General features: G+C 42.9%; 1 protein-coding gene and 1 non-coding gene across 3 annotated transcripts in view; both read right to left on the reverse strand.

The window, feature by feature from the left end:
- arhgdia (Rho GDP dissociation inhibitor (GDI) alpha) overlaps positions 1-24,441 on the reverse strand; it is a 58,832-nt gene that overhangs the window by 13,768 nt on the left and 20,623 nt on the right. For both annotated transcript variants that reach the window (XM_078225756.1, XM_078225757.1), the window contains exon 2: positions 16,384-16,589. In XM_078225756.1, the coding sequence (XP_078081882.1) occupies positions 16,384-16,573 (190 nt within the window). In that variant the 5' untranslated portion in view covers positions 16,574-16,589. The remainder of the gene's footprint in view (positions 1-16,383; positions 16,590-24,441) is intronic.
- Positions 5,247-5,429, reverse strand: LOC144502185 (U2 spliceosomal RNA). Its single transcript, XR_013499311.1, has one exon. It is a non-coding gene; the product is annotated as a U2 spliceosomal RNA (small nuclear RNA).

Below are 24,441 nucleotides of genomic sequence, written 5' to 3' on the forward strand. Positions count from 1 at the left end.
TCCCATGGCCCACTGTGAATCAAATTAGAAAGGATAATGCAAATCTTTAAGTACCATACCCAGACAATGCTTACATTAAACAGAATATTAACACTATATACATTTAATGCAATCTTGAATTCCAGAGTTTTAGTTTCACGATTCCATGCTCAGTCATGTTGATTCCAGGGACAATGTTGATCAAAAGCAGTGCTGATGTGCCAAGGTAACGTTGGTTCTTTGCATCACCCGGAATAACTTGCTTGAACATCGTACATTTTCCCAAATTAGGACTTGCATTAAGTGAGACAACAGCATGAGTTGATGACATTGACTCTTTCCTTTCTGAAACCTAACCGACACCCTGAGCTCAGAAAGAAGTTACACCACCATCCATTCTGCCATTACTCTCAAATCAGGAAACCTGCTATACCAACAACAACAGAGAATGCTGGAGAAACTCAGCAGGTCTAACAGCATCCGTGGAGAGAGAACACAGCTTATGTTTCGAGTCTGGATGACCCTTTGTCAGAGCTGGCTCCGCCCATGTCATCATCCAAGCAAGTGAAGAGTATTCTATCAGACTCCTGATTTATGCCTTGTAGATGGTGGACAAACTTTGGGGGAGTTAGGAGAATAATTGCTGCCAGAGTGCTGTGTACTTGCCTGTAGTGAGAACAGTTGGAAACTGTCGGCCTGAATTCCCCATGCTGAGAGAATTCCCAGTCTCAGCTGCTCTTGTAGCCAGTGTTTACGGAGCTAGTCCAGTTTCTGCTCAATGGGAAGCTCCCGCGATGTTGATAGTGGGGATTCAGTGATGATACCATTGAAAGTCAAGGAGCGACAGTGGGATTCTCTTATTTGAGATAGTCATTACCTGGCACTTGTACGGTGCAAATGTCACTTGTCAGCCCAAGCCTGGATATTATTCATGTCTTGTTGCATTTCGACAGCTTCAGTCTGAGTCGCAGCAAATGGTGATCAGCGAACATCCCCACTTCTGCCCTTACGATGGAAGGAAAGTCATTGATGAAGGAGCTGAAGACGATTGGGCCTGAAGAACTCTTGCAGTAAATCTCCTAGAACTGAGATGATTGGCCTCCAACAACCACAGCCATTTTCCTTTGTGCTATGTATGGCTCCAACCAGCAGAGAGATTTCTCCGATTCCCACTGACTCCAGTTTTGCTCGGGCTCCTTGATGCGACACTTGGCCAACTGCTGCACTGATGTCTAGGGCAGTCACTCTCACCTCTGGAGTTCAGCAGTTTCGTCCATGTTTGGGCAAGGTTGTGATGAGGTGAAGAACAGGGTGACCATGGCAGATATCAAAGAGTGAGCAGATTATTGCTAAGGAAGTGGTGTTGGATAGCACTGTTGGTGACCCCGTCCACCACTTTACTGATGGTCGAAACAGGACATACCTGGGCAATTTTCCACATTGCCGGGTAGATGCCAGTGTTGCAAACTGCACTGGAACAGGTTGGCTAGGGACACAGCAAGTTCTGGTGCAGAGGTCTTCAGTACTCTTGACGGAATATTATCAGGGCCCATAGCCTTTGCAGTATCCAGCACCTTCAGTTAGCTGTTTCTTGATGTCAAGTAGAGTGATTCAAATTAGCTGAAGACTGACATCTGTGATGCAGGGGACCTCCGGAGGCGGTCAAGGTAGATCAACCATTCAGTACTTCTGGCTGAAGATTGTTGCAAATGTTTCAACCTTATCTTTTGAAAATTGCTAAACTCCCCCTTCATTGAGGAGGATAGTTGTGGAGCCTCCTCCTCCAGTGAGCTCCTTAATTGGCCATCACCATTCACTAGATGTGACAGGTCAGGACTGCAGAGCCTAGATCTGATCAGATTAAAGATTGTGATCCAGTACAATTCTGCTGCTGGAAACCAGAGGGCTTCCTTGCCCATATTTGACTTGATGCCATGAGACCTGGATCCAGGTCTCAAGTTGCTAGATCTGTTCAAAATCCAAGCCATTTAGCACGGTGGTAGCACCACACAACATGGAGGGTAGCCTCAATGTGAGGAAGTGCCATCTCCATAAGGACTGTGCAATGGTCACTCCTACCAATACTGTCATGGACAGCAGCATCTGCAACTGGTAGGTTGGTGAGAATGAGGTCAAGATTCCCTCACCACGGCCACTGACCCAGTCTTGTGGCTATGTTCCTTAGGACATGACCATTTCAGTCTGCAGTATGCTATCAAGCCATTCATGGACATTGAAGCCCCCACCCAGAGTACATTCTGCACCCTGGTTAGCCTCGGGAGGGGTGTGTGTGTGTGTGTGTGTGTGTGTGTAATCAGCAGGGGGTTTCCTTGCCCATATTTGACCTGATGTCATGAGATTTCAGTGTCCAGAATCAACGCCAAGGACCCCCCAGGGCAACACCACTGTGCCATCACTTCTGCAGGCTCTGTCCGAGTGAGACAGGATGTGCCCAGTGATGATGGTGGTGGTGTCTGGGACATCATCTATAAGCTATGATTCCATGAGCATGACGATGTCAGGCTGTTGCTTGACCAGTCTGTGAGACAGCTCTCCCAATTTTGACACAATCTCCTAAATGTTAGTCAGGAGGACTTTGTGCGGTCAACAGGGTTGAGATTGCCCTCGTCATTTCCAACCATATTACTATGGGTCTGAAGTCAGGTGTAGGCCAGACCAGGGAAGGACGACGGATTTCCTTCCCTAAAGGACATTAGTGAACCAGATGAGCTTTTGCAACAATTGACAATAGTTCCATGGTAATCATTAGATTTTTAATTCCAGATTTTAATTGTATTCAAATTTCACCATCTGCTAGGTGGTCATAGAATCCCTACAGTACAGAAGGAGGCCATTCAGCCCATCTAGTCTGTACTGACCACATCCCACCCAGGCCTTATTCTCGTTACTCCACACATTTACCCTGCTAATCCCAGACACTGGGGTCAAATTGGCATGGCCAAATCAACCTAACCCGCACATCTTTGGGAGGAAACCGGAGCACCCGGAGGAAACCCACGCAGACACAGGGAGAAAGTGCAAACTCCACACACAGTGAGCCGAAGCCAGAATTGAACCCGGGTCCCCGGCGTTGTGAATTCTGTCTTCTCGCACATTACCAGATTTAAAGTTGCCTGTTCCCTGATTAGTTCCACAATGTACTGTGCAAAGAAACTGTACCAAATGCACTATGAACTCATCCTTTAGGCTATTTTTGTCGATTTTATTTGGTCCATCTAGAAGATTAAAATCTTCTAAAATTGTCATATCTTTCTGACAAGCCCCAATGTCTTGAATTATCTGTCCTAAAGTGTAGCTACTGTCAGAGGGCCAACAAACCAGAATCACCAGTGAATTCTTTCCTTTGTTATTTCCTGTCTCCGCCCAAACTAATTCAATATTTAAACATGTGTAATGAGGTAGGCTCAATGAATGATTAAGGTTAAGAATCCCCTAGGAAATAGTGGCCAGTGTGATAGAATTTAGCATTCAGCTTGAGTGAGAGAAAATTGGGACTGATATATCAGTGATATATCATGAAGGAGAATTACAAACATAAAGGAGAATTTTGCAGATGATACAAAGCTGGGAGTTGAGGGGATATAAATAGTTGAGATATTGACAGGCGAGATATTGACTGGTTAAGTGAGTGGGCAAAAAATTGGTAAATGGAATCCAATGTGGGAAAATGTGAGATTGTTCATTTTGAAAGAAAGAACGAACGAGAAGGCGCATTGTTACTTACATGGAGGCGGACAACAGAAAGTTATATCACAACGGGACTTGGAGGTCCTTGTTCATGAATCCCAGAAAGCTAATATATAGGTGCAGAAAGTAATAGGAAGGCAAATAGAATGCTGGCTTATCCCTTATTTATGGAAAGATATATCATTGGAGGCAATGCAGAGGAGATTTACTAGGATGATCCCGGATGTGAAGGGTCTGTCACATGAGGAAAGATTAAACGGGCTGGATCTATACACCTTGGAGTTCAGAGGCATGAGAGGCAATATGATTGAAACATAGAAGATTCTTAGGGGGTCAGACAGGGTAAATGTTGGAAGGATGATGTTTCCACTCATGGGAGAGCCCAAGACCAGATTATAAATCGCAGAATAAAGAGGTGCTCAGTTAAGACAGATTTGAGGAAGAATTTCTTCTCTCAAAGAGTGGTGAACCTTTGGAATTCTTTACCCCCCAGGAAGCTGTAGTGGCCAAGTCTTTAAACATTTTCAAGGCTGAGATCCATAGGTTTTCAATCAGTGGAAGGAATGAAGGGTTATGGAGATAAGGCAGGAAAGTGGACTTAGTGAGTGTTAGATCAGCCATGGTCTTATTAAACAGGCTCGAAGGGCTGATTGGCCCATTCCTGTTCCTATTTCTTTTGGTCTAAAATCATTTCTCACCACTGTACCGATCTCATCTTTAATTAACTCCTTTTCCTTTCTTCCTAATCTTCTGAAATGTTAAATATCCTTGCAGAGTCTTGTCCCAGCTGTGGTCATTTTGCAACCATGTCTCTGTAATGATTACATCACATCAATTCATTTCTATTTGTGCCTTCAATCCATCCATCTTGTAACGAATGCTGCAAGCATTCAGATAAAGAAAGGGCTTTTAATTCTGTCTTTTTGCCTTCTGATCTTATTTTCTCGTGAGCATGTTAGCACTTGTTCAGGAGCAATTCAACAAGCATCTGCACATTCCAGGGAGGCCAGCTTTCAAATGCACATCTTAAGAGTGAATGTTGGCAGATTATTGGCTATCGGAGATGGGGGTGGTAGAGTAACCAAGTCTAAACCAATCTAACCGGATCGCGACACGAGTTTTCCATTATGAGTCATTGGATAACAACCCAGCCAGATTTCTTTCTTTCCATACCTCAAGGTAATAAGATCCATTGCGATGTCTCTGCTGCTACTCCAATGAATAGCAATCTCAATATTGATCAGAAGTTTATCTTGGGAAGTGTACTGGATTTTTTAAAATTCCAATTCAATCAAATCAAGTCCAATTCACAGTCTCAACAAGTTGAGACATTCCCGATCCAAGCTGACAAGACAGGGTCTGCAACCCGTCTAGGGCCTGATCTACATGAGCCAAGCTGATTGGAGTAGGAGCAGGTCTTCCTCCTCCAAGGCTTGATCTCATTTGCATCTTAGCCAAAAGGATGAAACTGATGATAAAACATGAAGTGTAGTTTCTGAGCAATGGTCATTTTATACAGTGTGAGTGCTGTGCTGAATAAATAGCTTGTGAATTTGTCATGTGTGAGTTTTGCAACTTGTGGTGCAAAGTGGTTTGACATGCCATAACCTGTTAATTTATTTCTTAAGAATTTTTTAAAATTGCTTCATATGAAAATGAAGCTTAAATGTAACCTAATGACCTCAACCAAGTGCAGCATCCGCATACTACACTTGATCTTAGCCAAAAGGCCGAGAAGCAATAGCATCTCAAAATGTTGCGAGCGTATTAGCTTACTGAGTCAGAATTCAATAACGTACACCATCTTGAACTGGTGGGAAATGTGTGCATGACGCCGGTACAGAACACAAATACAATCATTCTGATGCACAAGGCAAGTTTTTAAAAGACCTAACACCCAAGGAAGCATTTTATATAATAATGTTAATTATGAGATGGTCCTAAATACACCACACTGGGTTAGAATGACACGATTTACTGGAAAATGCGTCAGCTTTGTGCTCTCTACAACCTCTGAACACCCAGCTGGCAATTTATCCAATCTTAAGAAATAAATTAACAGGTTATGGCATGTCAAACCACTTTGCACCACAAGTTGCAAAATTCACACATGACAAATTCACAAGCTATTTATTCAGCACAGCACTCACACTGTATAAAATGACCATTGCTCAGAAACTACACTTCATGTTTTATCATCAGTTTCATCCTCATTTCAAGCTCAGCTCAAGAATTACTACCGTGTGGCCCACTGGGGAATACAAACCACCAACTTCTGAAACTGGAAAACACTAGCATGTAAACAGGAGAACACCTTCACCCAGAAACATAGAACCATAGAAAATTACAGCTCAGAAACAGGCCTTTTGGCCCCTCTTGTCTGTGCTGAACCATTTTATGCCTAGTCCCACTGACCTGCACTTGGACCATATCCCTCCACACCCCTCTCATCCATGAACCCGTCCAACCCAACATGTTCAAAATGTTAAGACACGTCTGAATAAAATGAACAAGGTAATGCGAAATGTGACTATGAAGCATGCATAGTATGAAAGCTCAGGTTTTCTGTGCAATAATCAATTTCTCCAAGAACAGCAAATAAAAATTAATAGCACGGGCTGATAAAAACCAGTGAAATTAACTGAGCCTCCCATTCTACTGGAAGATAATTAAGATTGATTTTTTTCCGCAGTTAAACATTAAGCAAAAGCTCAACTTCCATTTACACAGAATCTTTAATTCAGTATAACGACCCAATGCATTTCACAGGAACATCATCAAATACAATGTGACAATGCCAAATAATGAGATATTTTGGGGTAATTATTAGAGGCTTAGAGTATGTGACCGGAAGGAATGCCTGAAGAGGGAGAGGTTGAGAGATTTTAGGGGGGGGGGGGGGGGAATGCGAGCGTAGAGCTGAGGAAGCTACAAAAACAGCTGCAGATAGAGGAGCAATGAAAATCAGGCATGGAGAAAAAGCTGAAATTGGAGGAATGCAGACAGTTCAGAGGGTTGTCGGACTGGAGGAGGAAATTCGCACGGTGGTACACAGTGGTTAGCGCTGCTGCTTCACAGCGCCAAGGACCCGGATTCGATTCCCGGCTTGGGTCACTGTCTGTGCAGAGTTTGCACATTCTCCTCGTGTCTGCGCGGGTTTCCTCCGGGTGCTCCAGTTTCCTCCCACAGTCCGAAAGATGTGCTGATTAGGTGCATTAGCCATGCTAAGTTCTCCCTCAGTGTACCTGAACAGGCGGCGGAGTGTGGCGACTAGGGGATTTTCACAGTAACTTCATGCAGTGTTAATGTGAGCCTACTTGTGACATGAGTAAATAAACTTAAACTTAACTTAGAGATAGGGAGGAAGAGATCAGAGGGGAATCTGAAAACAAGGATGCAAATTTAAAAATTGAAGTGTTGCCAAACCAGTCAGTATGCATGGAATTTATTAGTAGGTGGGACTTGCTACAAGATTGGGTCGAGGCTGTATAGTTTGAGCTCCCGTGCATCATGAGAGAGCACAGCTCAAGGAGGAACACACCACGACTCTGAAATGTCAACTAAACAGACCGAGTTGACTGTTAATGGATATAGATAGTGCCCCACAGTGCAGATGTGTTGAAGTCAATAATTTATGCATCGTAACCTAATAAGGAAAAACCTAACCATCCTTTCTCCCACCTGTAGAGCCATTGTTAGCACGGTTTCCTTTCCATAAATGAAAATGTCATGTTATCTATCTAGGCAAACTCCTTATTTTACATTAAAAGACAGTGCCAATTTGGGAAAAAAAATGGGATTTTACTGTGACAAAGATTTACTGGCTAGAAACTCACCAGACAGTTCATTTCCACAGCAATGTTTACATCATCATTGGAGTTTCACAGCCCTCCGGAAAGATGATGCAAATATCCAGGAATATAAATGACTTAAAAGATATTCTGGCCAAAAGGTGCAGTCGTGAACCTCAAATCATTGCTTTACAATGACTCATTCCAAATTACTGTCTTCTGGCAAAACAAACACAGCCTCCAAGTGAAGACTATTCTCAATGCATGTCTTGGTATTGACAGGATCTATTGCCATTCAAATTAACAAGTGTTTGAAGGGATGGATGGGTGCGTCAAGCTAAAACCATGTGATGCAGATCTTTGTTTTTTTGAGTGTACAAAGCTTTGACAATTTTAGAACACAATAGCCAAGCTTAAGGCCCCAAACCCTTCCTTTACTTTGTAGCTGTTCACATTCAGCTCTCGGGTGAGACTAACATTCCGAAACTATATTAGGTACACAGTCTGGCCCAAAGTAGTAGTCAGGAGGGACCCTGGAGACCAGAATCTCACGATTCCTTCTGGGCTATAGGACCACTCCACATGCAACAACAGGGATCCTGCCACCAGAGTTATTAATGAGCCTCGTGTTTCCAAGTTCGCCCGGAAGGGTAAAGGCCAGCCAAAGTAGTCAGAAGACAAACTATGATTCATGTAAGTTAACGCGGTCATTTACACTGGGTGAAACTGCGTATAGGGGAATTTTGGAAGTGGATCAAGTTGGGTCCCTGGAGTCGGTTGTATCCAAAGCTGGACCCATCTCATCAAGAAGGTAGAAGAAAGGATCGATCGGAAACACGGACCATTCGAGAGAGCAAGCATTGCTCCAGCAGCCAGTACCGCCATCAGGAGCTTTATTGTATCTGGGAATGTTGTTGACCATCCAAGCACTGAAGTACCTGATCGTCCTGTGGCAGGCACAACCAAAATTTCCACAGAAATGGACAGAAGTGAACTGCCTGTGCCTGAAGCGGTACCTGTCAGTGTGGTTTCGGCTGACTGCAGTCCCGTGGAAGCACCCCAGACAGAGGAGTTACACCGCTCCACAAGAACTCAGAAATCCCTGGAAGACTTGATTTATAATTGACTAAATTCAAGTACTAAATGTTTAATTATCTTGGACTGTGTAAATTGAGTATTGACATTTGTATAAAAGGGCTCAGAGGGGAAGGGATGTGGTGATTGTCCCTTTAAGGATCCATCTTCAGAGTAAGGATCACATGACTTGGGGGACCAATCAGGGAGAAAGGTGGGGGATCAGGTTACTGTTCCAGAACCTTCTCAGAAGCTGACTGGCAGCCATGCCAGCCTCTGCAGTTACCTGTAAGTCAACATTAACTGGCGAACAGGGATTATTACATCTTGGCTAAAATACTGCAGCTGGAGTCACAATGCAACCACTGCCAAAAAATTCAGAATTATTGTATGGGCAACACATTCTGGCTGCCACATTTATTTGTGGTTAAAGGCATCTTGTTACACACTGATTCAATATATAGGAGATACTTTTGTCCACATCAGGCAAATATCAATTGCACTTCAATAAAAACACTCAAAGCTTTAAAAAGAACCTGCAAAACCAATAAAATTAAAAATGCCCAATTATTCATCATCTGGACTGTGGGGACAAATGTTAAGCTTTTATGTGGCACTTCATCAGAACCAGCTAAGGGCTACATCCAAAACATTTTGCCCACCTACCAGATCTAGATACTAATTACCAATCTCACCTCCAAGAAACGGAGCTTATCCCCAGTGTCATTTTACAATTACTTGCAACAAATCTCAATTCTTTGGAAAATGTAACAAGTTAACATTTTACACAATAGCTGAAAACATGAACGATTAGTGCGCTTTAAAATTATGTACCACTGTTAATTATATTTGAGGATGAAAATGTGAAAGACACAGTCACTTCAGAAAATACTTTGCAACCATGTCAACGTGAGCTCATAATGCCTCACGCACCAGCCTCCATCACACTCACCGGGAAGCTATGTAGGTACAGGTTACATTGACTGTATAAGCAGTGAGGACTTAACATTCATAGAATCCCTGCAGTGCAGAAGGAGCCATTCGGCCCATCGAGTCTGCACCGACCACAATCCCAACCAGGCCCTATTCCCGTAACCCATACTTACACTGCTAATCCCCCTGACAATTTAGGGTCAATTTAGCACAGCCAGTCCACCTAACCCACACACCTCTGAACTGTGGGAGGAAACTGGAGCACCTGGAGGAAACCCACACGGACACAGGGAGAACGTGCTAACTCCACACAGGCAATGACCCGAGGCTGGTATTGAACCCAGGTCCCTGGCACTGTAAGGCAGCAGTGCTAACCACTGTGCCACCCCAATGGCAAAATAAACTAAAATGCACATGCCTCAAGATGACCATTTACCCTGTGAACAACAGATCGGGGAGGAAAATATAAATATTTACACTTTAATCAACTAGCTCAACGTCACAAGAATTCAGATCAGATTCCCTGAGAAAAGCCAACATTCTAGGGACTCCCCTAACCATGATCATACACCAGGTTAATGAATATTTCACGACAATCCGTTTTAACAATACATCAGTAGGGATGCGTTAGGTGTTGCTTCAAAAGCCTGAAAGGGGCGGCACGGTAGCACAGTGGTTAGCACTGCTGCTTTACAGCTCCAGGGACCTGGGTTCGATTCCCGGCTTGGGTCACTGTCTGTGTGGAGTTTGCACATTCTCCTCGTGTCTGGGTGGGTTTCCTCCGGGTGCTCCGGTTTCCTCCCACAGTCCAAAGATGTGTGGGTTAGGTTGATTGGCCAGGTTAAAAATTGCCCCTTAGAGTCCTGAGATGTGTAGGTTAGAGGGATTAGCGGGTAAATGTGTGGGGGTAGGGCCTGGGTGGGATTGGGGTCGGTGCAGACTCGATGGGCCGAATGGCCTCCTTCTGCACTGTAGGGTTTCTATGATTCTATGAACGGAGTGCTCTTCAGGACAAAGTTTTAACTTCCTTTAACTGAAACAATGGCAGGAGGATTTGATTTAAATTCTCAGTCAGCTTTGTAATCGATTCAGAGCTGGATCACAATATAGCAATCAAGTAACAAATTGAAGTGAGTGCATAAACCAGGTAAAAATGAAATAATGCCAAAGGGCCTTTGTTCTTTTATTCTAAAATTCTAGAATATTCTTTCATGCTCCAATTTTAAAATATTTAACAGTAGGTTATCTGATAATGGATTGCTACACTGAAAGGCAGTCATGTGAATTTCCAGCTGCGATATTAAATTTTCTTATTTCTAAAAGGATTAGCTTTGCACAAGTGTGAAAAATATGAAGACCAGGTTGAGTGCGTTTGGTAATCTTTTGGGGGTGGGGAAACCAGAGTGTACCTTTGAAATAATGACCCTTAAACAGCCAAAAGGTGCAGGGCAATGTGAGTCTCACTCGTGCAGCCAGTTTTATCAGCTTTAAATACAGACCTGAAACAGCAGAATGCTGGCTTTTGTTTTGTTAGGTGCTAAATTGCCCCTTGGTATCCCGAGATGCGTAGGTTAGAGCAATTAGCGGGGTAAGTATGTGGGGTTACAGGGATAGTGTCTGGGTGGGATTGTTGTCGGTGCAGACTCGATGGGCTGAATGGCCTCCTTCTGCACTGTAGGGATTCTATGATTTCCCCCAAACATTGGACTAGTTCCATTTTAAGATATACAAGTTCAAGGGTTTTGTAACACAAAGCTGAGGAATTGATGCTTCGGTTGTACCCATCCTTACTTGGACTCCTACATGAACTACGTGTTCAATTTTGGCCATCAAACTCCAGGATAGATATATTGGCAGCAGAAGGGGTGCATTCGGATAGCAAGGGTTAAAGACTTTGAAAGTAGCTTGTATTAACTTTGATTTTAAAAATAAGGGACCCTACAAAGTACATCCTGAAACCCTGTCTCTACTGGTCAGGGAATCCAGAACAAGATGGCATAATCTTAAAATTAGAACCAGGAAATATTTGTGCTACAAAGCTCATACACTCCCCCGAAAGGCTGTGGATTTTGCCTCAGTTGCAATATTCAAGGCTGAAAGCTATAGATTTTTGTACGGTAACATATTGACAAGTAATGGGGAGATATAAAATCAGAACTGTACCGCACAGAATGAAGCCACACCTATGCAGCTCTCTGAGAGATAGCTCTTTCTCCCACCCCTAACAGTATGTATTTTCAAATATTTATTCAATTCTTTTTATAAAACTCACCTGGATTCCACTTTCACCATCATTTCTGATTCTATTATACCTTAACCACCCACTTTTTAAAAAACTCTTAACGAGTCAGAAGTTTACAGCATGGAAGCAGGCCCTTTGGCCCAACTTGTCCATGCCACCCTTTTTAAAAAAAATCAAATCAGTAAGCTAGTCCCAATTGCCCACATTTGGCCCATATCCCTCGATAGCCATCTTACCCATGTAACCGTCTAAATGCTTTTAAAAAGACAAAATTGTATCCGCCTCTCCTTCTGCTTCTGGCAGCTTGCCCCAGACACTCACCACCCTCTGTGTGAAAAAATTGCCTGTCTTCTCCCCTTGAAGATAAAATTGCACGCTATAGTTACTAATTCACTTATCAGTAGAAAGATCTTCTTCCCATCCCACCCTCCCCATTATTCAACGCAGAACAGCTCAATCAGAATTCCCCCCAATATCCATTGTTCCAATAAAAAGAGTAGCTGTTTCTTTGGCCTGTCAAAAACTACAACAGTGCAAAAGGAATCCATTTTATGCCCCATTGCGATTCTGAATTAGGAACAATACCAATTTCTGATGTTACATAGAAAGGTGGCAATACAAACTTTCAGTTATTCCTGCCAGGGGGATTTTATATCATTACTTTTATGTAATTATCCAAACTGCTCTCTGCTCATAAAGAAATGTTGTATTGATTTGAAAACCACCCTGAAACATCTCAATAGCAAGGTTATATCTTACACGAATGGCTGATTCGCATTGGTTATTTCTCACCTCTTCCAAAATCATTTGCCATTAGTTGTCCTATATTTACTGAAGCAAATAAGTACATTTTAAGGTTAAAGGTTAAAAAATAAATTGCCCCAAAGCAATTCAGAGGCATAATAAAAAAAGGCACAAGGCTGCATCAAAGAAGTGGGTTTAAAGGAGGGTCTTAGAGAAATAGGACTTGTATGCCACTTGCACATCAGGCAGCCAGCTCAAATACATGGTATGTCTAATCATTTCTTCAGTAATACTGTCAGAGATGTAGATTACACTTTGCCTACATAGGATAGGTGTTTGATTAATAAGAGGATCAGGGGTTCTGGGAAAAAGGCAGGAGAATGGGGATGAGGAGCATATCAGCCATGATCGAAAGGTAGAGTAGACTCGATGGGCCGAGTGGCCTAATTCTACTCCTATGTCTTATGGTCTTGTAATGTGAAGTAGCTATCTTGGTCAGGAAATGAAAATCAAGAGTGGCAAATTGAAAATGAATTTGATAGTTGATGCAGGAAAAAAGCAACAAGGTACTTAATGGAATGATTAATCTTATCATACTAATGTGCAACTTGGCAGAATCTAAGAATGCAAATTCTAGAAGGCTTTTTATTGCTTCCTCTGCATGGGAGAATTAATTTTAGAAGAATTTTGACTAAAGATGTTCAATGCTACATTCACGGAGGGCCAAGATTGCTCTGTCAATTATAAGATGCGCCGCCACAGGAGGCAGCCACAAACAAGCCCGATTATGCAATTACCAGATGCCTTTCTATCCCCATTCAAGAGAACTAATCAATTTTCCCTTCTCGAGCTAAGCAGCACGGAGGCAAATTCTACTGTCGCCACAAATTTCCAGCTAGGATCAGCTAACAAAGATCTGAGATTAAACTTAGGATCTTGCTTGCAAGATTCAGCTGCTTCCTGGATATATTCACTAAGCTATATTCACTATGACAAGTTTTGGGAACCTTGGATAACGAGAGATATTGTAAGCCTTGTCAAAGAGAAAACAGAAGCATTTGTCAAAGCTAGGAGGCTGGGAACACACGAAGCAAGTGTGGAATACAAGGGAAGTAGAAAGAAACTTAAGCAAGGAGCAAGAAGGACTAAAAGGGGTCATGAAAAAGCATTGGCCAGCAGGATTAAGGAAAATCCCAAGGCTTTTAATACATATATAAAGAGCAAGAAGGTAGCCAGGGAGAGGGTTGGCCCACTCAAGGACAAGGGAGGGAATCTATGCGTGGAGCCAGAGGAAATGGGCGAGGTATTAAATGAGTACTTTGCGTCAGTATTCACGAAAGAGAAGGACTTGGTGGATGAAGAGCCGGTGAAAGGATATGCAGATAATTTGAGTCACGTTGAGATCAAAAAGGTGGTGGTATTGGGGTTCTTGAGAAACATTAAGGTAGACAAGTCCCCAGGGCCTGATGGGGTATACCACAGAATACAGAGAGGCAAGGGAGGAAATTGCTGGGGCCTTGAGAGAAATCTTTGTATCCTCACTGGCTACAGGTGAGGTCATGATGTGGAGATGCCGGCGTTGGACTGGGGTAAACACAGTAAGAGTTTTAACCTGGTGTTGTTAAAACTCTTACAGGTGAGGTCCCAGAGGATTGGAGAATAGCCAATGTTGTTCCTTTATTTAAGAAGGGTAGCAAGAATAATCCAGGTAATTACAGGCCGGTGAGCCTTACATTAGTGGTAGGGAAATTATTGGAGAGGATTCTTCAAGACAGGGTTTATTTCCACTTGGAAATAAGTGGATGTATTAGCGAGAGGCAACATGGTTTTGTGAAGGGGAGGTCATGTCTCACTAACTTGATCGCGTTTTTCGAGGAAGTGAAGATGATGATTGACGAGGGTAGGGCAGTGGATGTTGTCTACATGGACTTCAGTAATGCCTTTGACCAGGTCCCTCATGACAGACTGGTGCAGAAGGTGAAGTCGCATGGGATCAGAGGTGAGCTGGCAAGGTGGATACAAAACTGGCTCGGTCAAAGAAGTCATGTGGAGATGCCGGCGTTGGATTGGGGTAAACACGGTAAGAAGTGTCACAACACCAGGTTAAAGTCCAACAGGTTTATTTGGTAGCAAAATCCACTAGCTTTCGGAGCACTTGCTGAGGAGTAGCAAGCGCTCCGAAAGCTAGTGGATTTTGCTATCAAATAAACCTGTTGGACTTTAACCTGGTGTTGAGAGACTTCTTACTCGGTCAAAGAAGACAGAGGGTAGCAGTGGAAGGGTGCGTTTCTGAATGGAGGACTGTGACAAGTGGCATTCCTCAGGGATCAGTGCTGGGATCTTTGCTGTTTTTTTTATTTATATATATATATATATATATATATATATATATATATATATATAAATAAATAAATGATTCGAAGGGAAATGTAACTGGATTGATTAGTAAGTTTGCGGACGACAAAGGTTGGTGGATTTGCAGATAGCGATGAGGACCATCAGAGGATACAGCAGGATATAGATCAGTTAGAGACTTGGGCGGAGAGATGGCAGATGGAGTTCAATACAGACAAATGAGGGGTCATGCATTTTGGAAGGTCTAATTCAGATAGGAAATATACAGTAAATGGCAGAACCCTCAAGAGTATTGATAGGCAGAGGAATCTGGGTGTACAGGTACATTGGTCACTGAAAGTGGCAATGCAGGTGGAGAAGGTAGTCAAGAAGGCATATGGCATGCTTGCCTTCATCGGCCGGGGTATTGAGTTTAAAAATTGGCAAGTCATGTTGCAGCTTTATAGAACCTCAGTTCGGCCGCACTTGGAATATGGTGTTCAATTCTGGTCACCACACTACCAGAAGGATGTGGAGGCTTTGGAGAGGGTACAGAAAAGATTTACCAGGATGTTGCCTGGTATGGAGGGCATTAGCTATGAAGAGAGGTTGGAGAGACTTGGTTTGTTCTCACTGGAGCCTCGGAGGTTGAGGGGAGACCTGATAGAAGTCTACAAGATTATGAGAGGCATGGACAGAGTGGATAGTCAGAAGCTTTTTCCCAGGGTGGAAGAGTCAATTACTAGGGGGCACAGGTTTAAGGTGCGAGGGGCAAGGTTTCATAGAAATCATAGAATCATAGAAACTCTACAGTGCAGAAGGAGGCCATTCGGCCCATCGAGTCTGCACCGACCACAATCCCACCAAGGCCCTACCCCCACATATTTACCCACTAATCTACGCATCCCAGGATTCTAAGGGGCAATTTTTAACCTGGCCAATCAACCTAACCTGCACATCTTTGGATGTTTAAAGGAGATGTACGAGGCAGATTTTTTACAGAGGAGTGGATGCCTGGAACTCGTTGCCGGGAGAGGTAGTGGAAGCGGATACGGTAGTGGCTTTTAAGGGGCGTCTTGACAAGTACATGAATAGGATGGGAAGAGGGATATGGTCCCCGGAAGGGTAGGGGGTTTTAGTTAAGTCATGCAGCATGGTCGGTGCAGGCTTGGAGGGCTGAAGGGCCTGTTCCTGTGCTGTAATTTTCTTTGTTCTTTGTTTTCTTTGCTATCGGGAGGGATTATTTGTGAAATGTATCATCTTGCATTTGTTTTACATATTTTGGACCAAATTTATTGCCCTTCCCTGGAAACAGTTGCACGCACAGTAAGAAGTCTAACAACACCAGGTTAAAGTCCAACAGGTTTATTTGGTAGCAAAAGCCACTTTTAGACTTCTTACTGTGTTTACCCCAGTCCAACGCCGGCATCTCCACATCATGAACAGTTACATACACTCAGGAGAGTGTGTTGCATCTGATGATGGATTAAAAGCAAGGTAGGGGGTGCCTTAAATAAATAAAAGTCTTGATTGAAAGCAGCCGGTACAAAAGCAGCTCATACAAAAATTGCAACCTACCGACAATTTTAGCGCGGTTTCCCAGCAGCAGCTCTTTGTACTTCCTGAGGCTCTCGTCATCTTTGTCCATTTCCTCAATTTCCTGAAGTGTCTTCTGTGCTGGCGCCTTGTAGCTCACTGAAGATTCATCTTCCAAATTCTCAGCCGCAATGGCAGCCAGCTGTTCTGGGGTCGGCTCCTGTTCTGCCATTTCCACTTTCTCACAACTAGAAAGTACAATAAATAAATGAATTTCCAATGGAACAAGATTACTAACAAATAAACCACTACACTTTAAGGTTCAGCACAGATAATAATAATGCACCTGATATCCTGGAAGGTGCAAGAAACCGTTAGATAAATAGCTTCTGATAATACACTGTAGCACTAAACAGCAAGTTTGACATATGTTTTGTGAAAAGCTCCTTTAATTCTAAATCAATGGCTGTCTTCTGTATAGTCAAATGTGTTCAATATTATGAACACAAAAATATACTCCAACATTGATTTTTTTCTATAAACAGAAGTTTGAAAATTCCCTCTTAAATAGGTACTGCTCATAGAAATCATAGAATCCTACAGTGCAGAAAGAGGCCATTCGGCCCATCGAGTCTGCACCAACCACAATCCCACCCAGGTCCTATCCACATGTCCCTACATATTTACCCACTAACCCCTCTAACCTATGCATCCCGGGACACTAAGGGGCAATTTAGAATGGCCAATCAACCTAGCCCGCACATCTTTGGACTGTGGGAGGAAACCGGAGCACCCGGAGGAAACCCACGCAGACACAGGGAGAATGTGCAAACTCCACACAGACAGCGACCCGAGCCGGGAATCGAACCCGGGACCCTGGAGCTGTGAAGCAGCAGTGCTAACCACTGTGCTACCGTGCCGCCCCTATGATGCTCTGCATCATTTATTTAAAAATGAATTAAAGTTTACAGATTTTTCCCCAAAAAAGGTAACATTAAACAAATTGCGAAGCATTATTAAACATAACAGCAAGAGAGGGGAGTATGGGTGATTAAGCACGGGTGTTCAATTAAGGTCAATTATGTATAATTCAGATGTTTGAGCCACTGGGGAGGGAGTTGCGTTTTTCTCTCTCTCATCCTCGCAATTAACGCACACTTGGATGTGGTTTGAATTGTACAAGGAGTTTTGATGGAAAGGTGATCTAAAAGGGATTCTGAGGGCATCTATAAATACAGCAGACCAGGATCAGCTCACTTACAGGAAACCTCATCTCTCTCACTTCCCCATACATGCCAGCAGAGCCAACATGAGACTGAAGAAAATCCGAGATGATTTTGGCACCATTCCTCCCTACAAACTTTCTAAAGCAGGGGTAGAATTGATAAATGTCATACAGTCAATTATATTTTAAAAACAGGAACATAAATCTCCAAGACAAAACACTAAGATCATGGCACTAATCAAAAAGCAGAATACTGCAGTTCCTGGAAATCTGAAATTAATCAGAAAACACCGGAAATACTCAGATCAGGCACTTCTGTGGAGAGAAAGTGAGTGCTAACATTCCAAGTCAAGGACTTCACATCAGAAGTCAGAGAAGTTAGGTTGTGAGCAAGGGGTGGGAGGGACCAGGTCAAAAGATTGGTCCATGATTGGGTGGAAGACTGAAGATTAAATGACAAAAAAGTTAGCCTTACAGCATCATAAAGAATTGAGCTGTGACAAGAGGAGAAACCAGCAAAGAAACAAAAGTTGTGCCCAGACCATGTTGGAGATCAACTCTAAAGAGAATGAGTCCAACATATATAGCACTGTGGACACGTAGCTTACACCTATGTTAACTGAACTTTCCACAGTGCTTTAAGTTTAAAGTTCATTTATTAGTGTCACAAGTAGGCTTACATTAACACTGCAATGAAGTTACTGTGAAGATCCCCTCGTCACCACACTCCGGCACCTGTTTGCATACGCTGAGGGAGAACTTAGCATGGCCAATGCATCTAACCAGCACATCTTTCGAACTGTGGGAGGTAATTGGAGCACCCGGAGGACACCCACACAGACACGGGGAGAACGTGCAGATCCTGCACAACACCAGGGACCTGGGTTCAATCCAGCCTTGGATGACTGTGCCAGGAATCGAATCCAGGTCCCTGGCACTGAGACAGCAGTGCTAACCACTGTGCCACCCAAGTTCAGAAGAGACCTCCTTCTATTACAAGAGTGAATTTGACTTTTGCTTCCAAGCTAGCAATTGCCACATCGGATTGATTCAGTTCTAGTTTCAGCAATGAGACGTTTAATGGCATGGAAAGTGACGAAAGTAACATTTCTCCTCAGTGCACCTCTGAAACAATGAATTACTTTGGTTTGTGTGCGCAGAGTTTTCCATACTTCAGAGTGAAATGTTATTTTTGTATGGTTTTGTTTGGGGGGCGGGGGGACACCAGGTTAACGTCCAACAGGTTTATTTGGCAGCACAAGGTTTCGGAGAACTGCCCCTTCATCAGGAAAATGGGAGTTGGGTTCACAGACAGGGTATATATAGACACAAACTCAATTTACAAGATAACTGTTGGAATGCAAGTCTTTACAGGTAATCAAGTCTCAAAGGTACAGACAATGTAAGTGGAGAGAGGGCCAAGCACAAGTTGAAAGAGGTATGCATTGTCTCCAGCCAGGACTGAGCAGAGACTGATAGCCAAGTTCCACACACGAGGACGGCCTCAACCGGGATCTTGGGTTCATGTCACACTATCTGTAACCCCCAAGACTTGCCTGGGCTTGCAAAATCTCACTAACTGTCTTGGCTGGAGACAATACACATCTCTTTAACCTGTGCTTAACCCTCTCTCCACTCACATTGTCTGTACCTTTAAGACTTGATTACCTGTAAAGACTCGCATTCCAACCATTATCTTGTAAACTGAGTTTGGGTCTATATATGTCCTGTTTGTGAACACAACTCCCACTCACCCAATGAAGGGGCAGTGCTCCGAAACCTTGTGCTGCCAAATAAACCTGTTGGACTTTAACCTGGCGTTGACACATAAATTACCCGCTCAGGTCCAGAAGTGAGGTTCGAGCCCCTCAACTTTCAGCCCCGAAACAAGGGCACCACCAACTGACCAAATTTCAAAGTCTAGATTCATTGCAAGGCCTTCAAAATTCTGAAAAACATTTCATCCAATCCACCCTACATCCAAACCGAGTTTCCAGAGTGGAAAGATAATGTAGAATACACTAAACTACCCAACCCCCGAGAAATACATTTCAAAATCATTCCAGTTACTTTTAACGTTCTTGCTGATTGTTAACCAACCTAGATCACCACAGCAACAAGAGAGTTGGGTTATACTATGCCCGCAAAGATAAAGACATAAGCCAGCAATAGGCTGAACACAATACTATCACTTATTTAAAGCACAAAATGGTTCCAAAGAAAGCATAAAATACTGTACAACTTCCAATTCCATTTCATGGAAGCTCAAACTCAAGTCAACTAAATTAGAGTTCCTCACTCCCTTTCATTTCTAATTAAGAGATTAATCGCATAAAATATTAGCCAAATCAGTCACAATGACAGTTTTCTTAGTTTGTGAATGCACTGTAGAGTCATCAATATTAAATTTCCAATCTCATTGCAACTAAGTATTATAAGGAATATTCCAGTTCATGTTAACAGGGAAACTGTTACCACCTGTCGCAACAGTAACTGTTTACCTTCAATGGATTACTGCATAACAGCAAAGGAAAGAAAGGTACTCCAATAATCCTCTACTTGTCAACCTTGAAGTATTTTATATCAAGGTAAACTAATCAAAACAAAGGATGTGCATGATCCGGGCGGGCATTCCGGAGCAGCATTGAGGTAGTGTTGTATTATTAATTAAGCAGTTCGAGCTAGAGTCACAAAGGTTACATCATTATCTGATACTGGTTTCAAAATTGTGAAGACCTACGACAAGGTTAAAACAGAGGTTGTATCCAAGGTGAGATAGCTATAGAAGACACAAACTGACGTCATTAAAAACAATTAAGGGGGAGTTTTAAAAAAAACACAATCTTAGTACAAAGCAGTAGTTTTCAGCAAAGAAGCCCAGATTCTATGTTGAAACTGAGCCCTATAAACCTTCCAGAATGAAACCTGGAAACTGCTTTCAAAAGATGATTAGAGGGCATGGGAGCAAGCAGGGGAGCAAGGTTACAAGAGGGGATTCAGGGAGAAAACCCCCATACATATCTGATGAGCTCAACAGTATATTTCTGTGCTGTAATGTACCATTCTCATGAGCTACCGTCATTTAGATGAGACATTAAATAAAAGCCCTATTTCTCATTTCAGGAGAATGGTGGTAAAGATGTACTTGAAAAACAGGGCATTTTGTTGGGCCCCTGATCAGAATTCCATGGCACAGTGGCACAATGGTTAGCACTGCTGTCTCACAGGGACCCAGGTTCAATTCCAGTTTGGGTGACTGTGTGGAGTTTGCACGTTCTCTCTGTGTCTGCGTGGGTTTCCTCCGGGTGCTCCGGTTTCCTCCCACACTTCAAAAATGTGCAGGCTAGGTAGACTGGCCGTGCTAAATTGCCCCTTAGTGTCCAAAGATATGCAAGTTAATTGGATTGCCATGGGAAATTTTTGGGGTTACGGGGAAGAGGGCCTAGGTAAGTTACCCTATCAGATGATCAGCACAGACATGATGGGCCGAATGGCCTGTTCAGCACTGTTGGGCTTCTATTCCATTCCTCCTCAGCCAGCATTGAAAATGAGCTACTGCTTGTTCTGATCACAGCTACCGGTGTAGCTCATGAGCAAATGGACAGGCAGTACTGGTTTACTTCACAAGTACGCATTTAAAATGTTTCCAACAGATCTGCCAAAATGCTATATACAAAACCGTTAATGTTAATTTTATCATGATATATTACAACACACCTGAAAGGAGAAGAATGGAGGGAGATATTTCCAGCTATCAAATACCGCAACAGTTTAAGACAACCATTGATGGACAGAGCTACATACCGTTAGCCTAAAAAGCTCCTGTCGACAGCTTTCAATAGCTAAAAGAAAAACAATTCATAAAAACCAGATACGCTGCTTTTCTTGATCGAGTGATCATCATCAATTTAACAGTGAATCAGAAAAGGTTTATTTCATTTTGTAACACCCATCTTTATCGCGCTGTGAGTTTTGTCCTCCACAATTCATCAAATGGTAAACACACCACACAGACACCAGCAAATATATCTCAAGCAAAGCAGCAAACTGAAAGGTCAGGGTTGAGCATGTGCAGATGAAAAATTGATTTGAGTCAGCCCTGCCCGAGTACGTCCATGATATCAATCGGCAGGAATAGGGTCAATAACTAATTGTGCAAAAGAGGGGGGGGGGGTGAAGAGGAAAGGAATGTTTTTTCAATTTATAATTCCAGAATAACATGGCATTCACGTAAATGTGTTGTGAAAAATCACAGTCACACTGCAACCCAAACACAGACTTCAGCAGAGCACTCTTTCCTGGTTGAGGGATAAAAAGACCTTTGTTTATACTTGGCTAGTCACCCAGAGAAGACTGCAGCTTCAAAGTTTAAAAAAGTATCAAAACACATTCCAAAAAGGAAAAACTCCACTCTCCAACTTATAAGCAGCTATTCTACCAGGCTCAAGTTCTCTTTTTAAATCCGAAGGGGCAGGTTGGGCTAGCAAAATAGCACACTGGTTAGCGCCGCTGTCTCACAGCACCAGGGACCCAGGTTCGATTCCCGGCTTGGGTCTCTGCCTGTGTGGAGTCTGCACGTTCTCCCTGTGTTTGCGGGTTCTCTGACAATCCAAAGATGTGCAGGTTAGGTGGATTGATCAGGGCAAATTGCCCTCTGTCAGGGGGATTAGCAGGGTAAATACATGGGGTGAAGGGGATTGGGCCTGGGAGGGACAATGGTCGGTGCAGACTCGATGGGCCAAATGGCCTCCTTCTGTATTGTAGGGGTTAAGGGGATTGGGCCTGGGAGGGACAATGGTCGGTGCAGACTCAATGGGCCAAATGGCCTCCTTCTGTATTGTAGGGATTCTATTCTAATGCAGTAGTGTGTCACATGCCCAACCCCAGCACGTGGTATTATAAGCGGGGTGACTGCTGTTGCAGGATATTTCAGACACTGGCCTCTCAAAAATGACAAATCAGGAAAAATAATCATCAATCTCCCCAAATCATTTTGCACTAAAAACAAGCATGTCACAGTCCATGACAACAACTGTGTTCACTGTGTTTACCCCAGTCCAACGCCTGCATCTCCACAACAAAACCAACAACAGTTTAGAAAGAGGCCACTGTAGCCACTGTTTCTTCACAAGCAATTTTGGCAGAACAATCCAACACAAATCCCACTGAGCTAACCTCTTGCCATAGCATTGCATCTTTCTCTGTTCAAAAGCTGCAAAACATTCCCAGTTCCAGCAACCATCTACTTAAAAAATTTCCCTGAACCTCTGGGTTCCCCACTCAATCTAAATCAATGGTCCTTCATCGCTAAGAAAATAATCTTCATTAAAAAAACATCCATTTGGTTAGAATTGTAACCTATTCTTCTCCTGAACCTACTAAAAATCTAATTCATGACTGGGTACCGACCGAGCGCCGGACCCTCCCAGAGCACCGACCGCATGTCGGACCCTCCCGGAGCTCCAACTGAATGTCTGACCGTCCTGTCCTTTATGATTCAACGAAATAACTGAACAGGCAACCAACATTCAACACTCACATCATAATAACCAGATGTGCAGGTATCATTGATGGGACTCTACAACAAGCAGCTAATACTTACAGGAGTGAAAAGTGAAAGCCAGTAGATAATAAAAAATTAAAATGTTTCTCACATTCCGTCACTAAAGCAAAGGAGCAAACCAGCATTCTATGTAACAAATCCATAATGTTTCTCATGATACTTCAAATACAAGTCATGGTGGTATAGTTTTGGTATTTTTGCTTTATCTAATGCAAAACGTTTTATGGGAATATGCAACGCAAAGACAGACAGACATGGCGATATAAACAAATAAACTGTTTAGATATTTGCATTTATCAGAAGGAATTCCAAAATCTAACTTCAGTCCACTACAAAGAAAGATTGTGAAGCTGAATAAATTTGACTTTCAAATGCCCTTAAGCAAATGAAGTTGGTGGAATGGGCAGAAAAGCAGCTTGTTCGCTGATAACCAGTGACGCAGGATCAACAGAGAGAACTGCAAATACAATTCAGGAAATTTTGTAAACACCATACCCACTTTCACATGCACTTCAGTAATAATCAATATTAAATTACTGAAGCATATTCAGCTGAGCACTAGCTTACAGAATTATAGAATTCCTCCAGGTGGCCATTCAGCCCATCAAGCCTATACCGACAACAATCCCATTCAAGTCTATCCCTGTAACCCCACATATTTACTCTGCTAACCCCTCTGATACTAAGGGGCAATTTGGCATGGCCAAACCACCTAACCTGCACATCTTTGGATTGTGAGAGGAAACCCACGCAGACACGGGGAGAATGTGCAAACTCCAGTGTCACCCAAGGCCAGAATTGAACCCAGGTCCCTGGCGCTGTGAGGCAGCAGTGCTAACCATTGTGCCACCATGCCGCGTATTGTGCTTTGAGGGGGTTTGGAGAGATTCCCTACTGCACAAATAGAAAACTGAAATATACAAATTCCTGGCTGGCTCAAGTTGGAATATTCTCCTTTATCTCTGCAAGTAGTATTGACCCTCTGGACTGAAGATCCTCAGACACTCTTCAGAAAGCCAGAATATACATCTGGTCGATACGGCAAAAAAACAAAAATCCTATTGTGTTCCATGCTCTCAGATTCTCCACAATAGTACAACTTACTTAGGAAACCATGTATAGCATACAGGTTTTGGAAAATCTGAACTAACTTTAACAGGCTTTTTACACATGATGGGCCACTTTATTACCCATCTTTTTACTACCACAATTATAAACATATAAATTAGAAGTAGGTTCCTTGTCCAAATTCAGTCTGGTAGCATCATATAATGTCACACAAGTTGGAATGCACAAGGGAAATAGAGGTAAA

This window comes from Mustelus asterias, chromosome 12, assembly GCF_964213995.1.
Source record: "Mustelus asterias chromosome 12, sMusAst1.hap1.1, whole genome shotgun sequence".
Lineage (NCBI taxonomy): Eukaryota > Metazoa > Chordata > Chondrichthyes > Carcharhiniformes > Triakidae > Mustelus > Mustelus asterias.